Genomic DNA, 2,735 nt, shown 5'->3' on the forward strand with positions numbered 1-2,735 from the left:
TGCATGTGTTTATATGGTGTTTATTCTGTCAGCTGTTGGTGTATGTCGAGCCGATCCTGTGGATATTACGGGGTCGCTCTGACCACAGCCTCGTCTGCAGAGTCCAGTTCGCATTTTGAGCGACGCCCCCAAATTCCGTGCAGAGTGTTTGCAGACCCTCCGGGACGGAGAGGTGGAGGAGGAATCGGCAGCTCCGCCGTCCGTGTACGCTACGATCACCTCGCCATTAGTTCATGACTTCATCATATCTTTGACAGGAGAGTTCGGGTTGTATTTGGAAGGTAAGCGGGGACGTTTTGTCGACACTTGCTGCTGATTTTCGCTGGTTTGTTTTGTCGCCTTTTCCTGCGCGCTGCGCCGTGTCGCAGCGACCACTCGGACTGTGGTCAGCTCGCCGTGGCGTCGGTCGAGCACCGTCTTCTTAGGTAACCTTAATCACGCTGAAATGATCGATCTGGCTGGCCGATCGACCCGCTACAAGGTTTATACACCGATCCTGTAATAACATATGTGTCCCGTGTTTAATCGGTGGAATAGTTTTTCTACAAATGTGGACATGGATATAGCCTGGTCTTTTTTTATCCACAGCAACCGCATCGTTGCGCACCTCGCTCCTCGTCGTCGATACCAGACAAAAGACAGCCTGTTTTTTTTACGGTCCCTTATTTAGTGTTTCTCTGGTGAGCTTAAGCTTTGGCTGGCACACATAACAGCAGTCGTCAAAATGTATTTGAAAAGCGCGCTCCACATTTGACCTGCGCATATGCGCATATCTTTGCATATTGTTGTCGCTCTGTTATTGATTGCATTGATATACCGTGAAATTCTTAAAGGGATACTGCCTCCTGTATGCGGAAATCATTGGCAGGGCATGCACTGTCACATACATGGCTCAGCTCTCCTCTGTTCAAGTGGTTTTATTTCTGAACATATGTACACATATGTTATATTTGTGTTTAAACACAGGTTCTGAGCGCTCTGCTGCTCTGACAGTGTTTAGTAGCTCTGGCTGTGAAAATATCTTCAGTCTTATCTTCCCTGTTTACTCTCTTTCTGTATTTGTGTCTCCAACATTTCTATTCTTAACCTTCCTCTCTTCATCCCCTATTCATTTCTAGCTCTCCAGGACTCTGAGGCTGCTGCAGAGAATGGGAATAGGGACACAGGCCAAGGCTTGCCATTTTGGCTGAAGTAACAGCAGGACGGTTGTCAACCCCGCATCGGCTTCAATCCCCTTCTCCCTCACCTCTCCTCCCACACTCACACTCACAAGGACAGACACCCCCGAACACAGCCACTGCTATGTCCACCGCGGTAGACATCGCTGGCCCTTCCTCCCCAGATCAGGCCCACAGCAGCGCTAAAATCCCCAACGAGCCACTGAGACCGAGCCTGAAGCGCTCCAGCCACCCCTACAGCCTCTCCCATTACATCTCCACCCCTTCCCCGGCCGTGGATGTGAAAGGCCTGATCCAGCCCTCCCCGGCCCAGGAGCGGGCCGCCCAGCCCGGCCACAATAAGCCTCGCCGGGCCCCTTCCTGGCCCGACATGTTTGAGTCACCCAGCGGGCTCCACCTGGCCCACGCCGCAGAGCTGCTGATGCGCGCCGGGCTGCTGGCTCTCACCCCCGCCACCACAGAGCAGGCCAGCCTGGGTGCACAGAGCAGCCAGCCGGCTAAAAGAGAGGCTGCAGAGGCGAAGGGGGGAAAGGGAGACGGCGAGGGAGGCGGATCCGGGCCTGAGGAGGAGGAAGAGGACTCCTCTGGATGTGGCACTGACTTCCAGCCCTTCCTGGGTGCCTGGTTTCCCTTCAGCCCCGCTCTGTTCCCCCTGGCGGGCTTCCAGATGGGGGGAGGCCACTGGAGAAGCACGGCCATGGGAGCGGAGGGCATCGAGGGGCTGGTGGCCGAGGGCTACTCTCCCGGCTCTCTGGGCGGAGGCAGCGGAGGGAGGAGGAAGAGGAAGAGGTGCGGGGAGTGCATACCGTGCCGACGTCAGACGAACTGCGAACAGTGCAGCAGCTGCCGCAATCGCAAGAGGGGACACCAGATCTGTAAATACAGGAAGTGCGAGGAGCTGAAGAGGAAGCCTGGAGGGCCCGGGTTTGAGAGCAGAGTGTCTGGGTTTGATCTAAGGGGGTCCGACTTTACTTTGGGTCTGGCACAGGAGAGAAGCAATGGAGCCTTGGATGGATAGTAATGCTTGTGGCGGCAGCATTTGTCAGAGGATCCTGGTTGGATGATTGTTGAGGAGCTGCAGCTTGATAAAAACACACAGGACACCATGTTAACATGCTCGGACTGTGATTCAGAGATCTTCAGATCTGGTGTTTAGCGAGAAGCTGCAGCTCCGTTTAAGAATGTCCACACTCGTTCCCATCCTTTCTTTTGACAATCAGAGAATTGGAGAGGAGAGAAAGAAGGATACCAATGTGTGTCAATATTTAGATGACGACAAAAATGCTGTAAATAGACTGTAAATATCTGGAAAACATTATGTCTTTTTGTTTTTTTACATTGCTTTCCAGTTTGGATGTATTGTGCTTCAACATAAAACGGAGCCAAATGTTTTTGTTTCTAATGGGGAGTTTTTGTTTCTGTTGTTCTGACGTCACTGCATCAGTAAGAAACGAATGAGTTCGGCCTCGGCTAAATTATTTCATGTGCAACTTGTACTGTATAGCTCTGTTTGCCCTTTTGAAATAAAAGAAATTTGCCATGTGCACTTGTCTACAA

The 2,735-nt window shown here is 52.1% G+C and overlaps 1 protein-coding gene across 1 annotated transcript; it reads left to right on the top strand.

The window, feature by feature from the left end:
- cxxc5b (CXXC finger protein 5b) lies at positions 1-2,735 on the top strand. Its single transcript, XM_008282198.1, has 2 exons — positions 1-281; positions 1,119-2,735. The coding sequence occupies exon 2, from the start codon at positions 1,303-1,305 to the stop codon at positions 2,194-2,196; it is 894 nt and encodes a 297-aa protein (XP_008280420.1). The 5' UTR covers positions 1-281; positions 1,119-1,302; the 3' UTR covers positions 2,197-2,735.

This window comes from Stegastes partitus, unplaced genomic scaffold (assembly GCF_000690725.1).
Source record: "Stegastes partitus isolate 25-593 unplaced genomic scaffold, Stegastes_partitus-1.0.2 Scaffold263, whole genome shotgun sequence".
NCBI classification, from domain to species: Eukaryota; Metazoa; Chordata; class Actinopteri; family Pomacentridae; genus Stegastes; species Stegastes partitus.

Excerpts from the sequence above, each read along its gene's own strand:
- cxxc5b (XM_008282198.1), top strand. The coding sequence starts at position 1,303 with ATGTCCACCGCGGTAGACATCGCTGGCCCTTCCTCCCCAGATCAGGCC.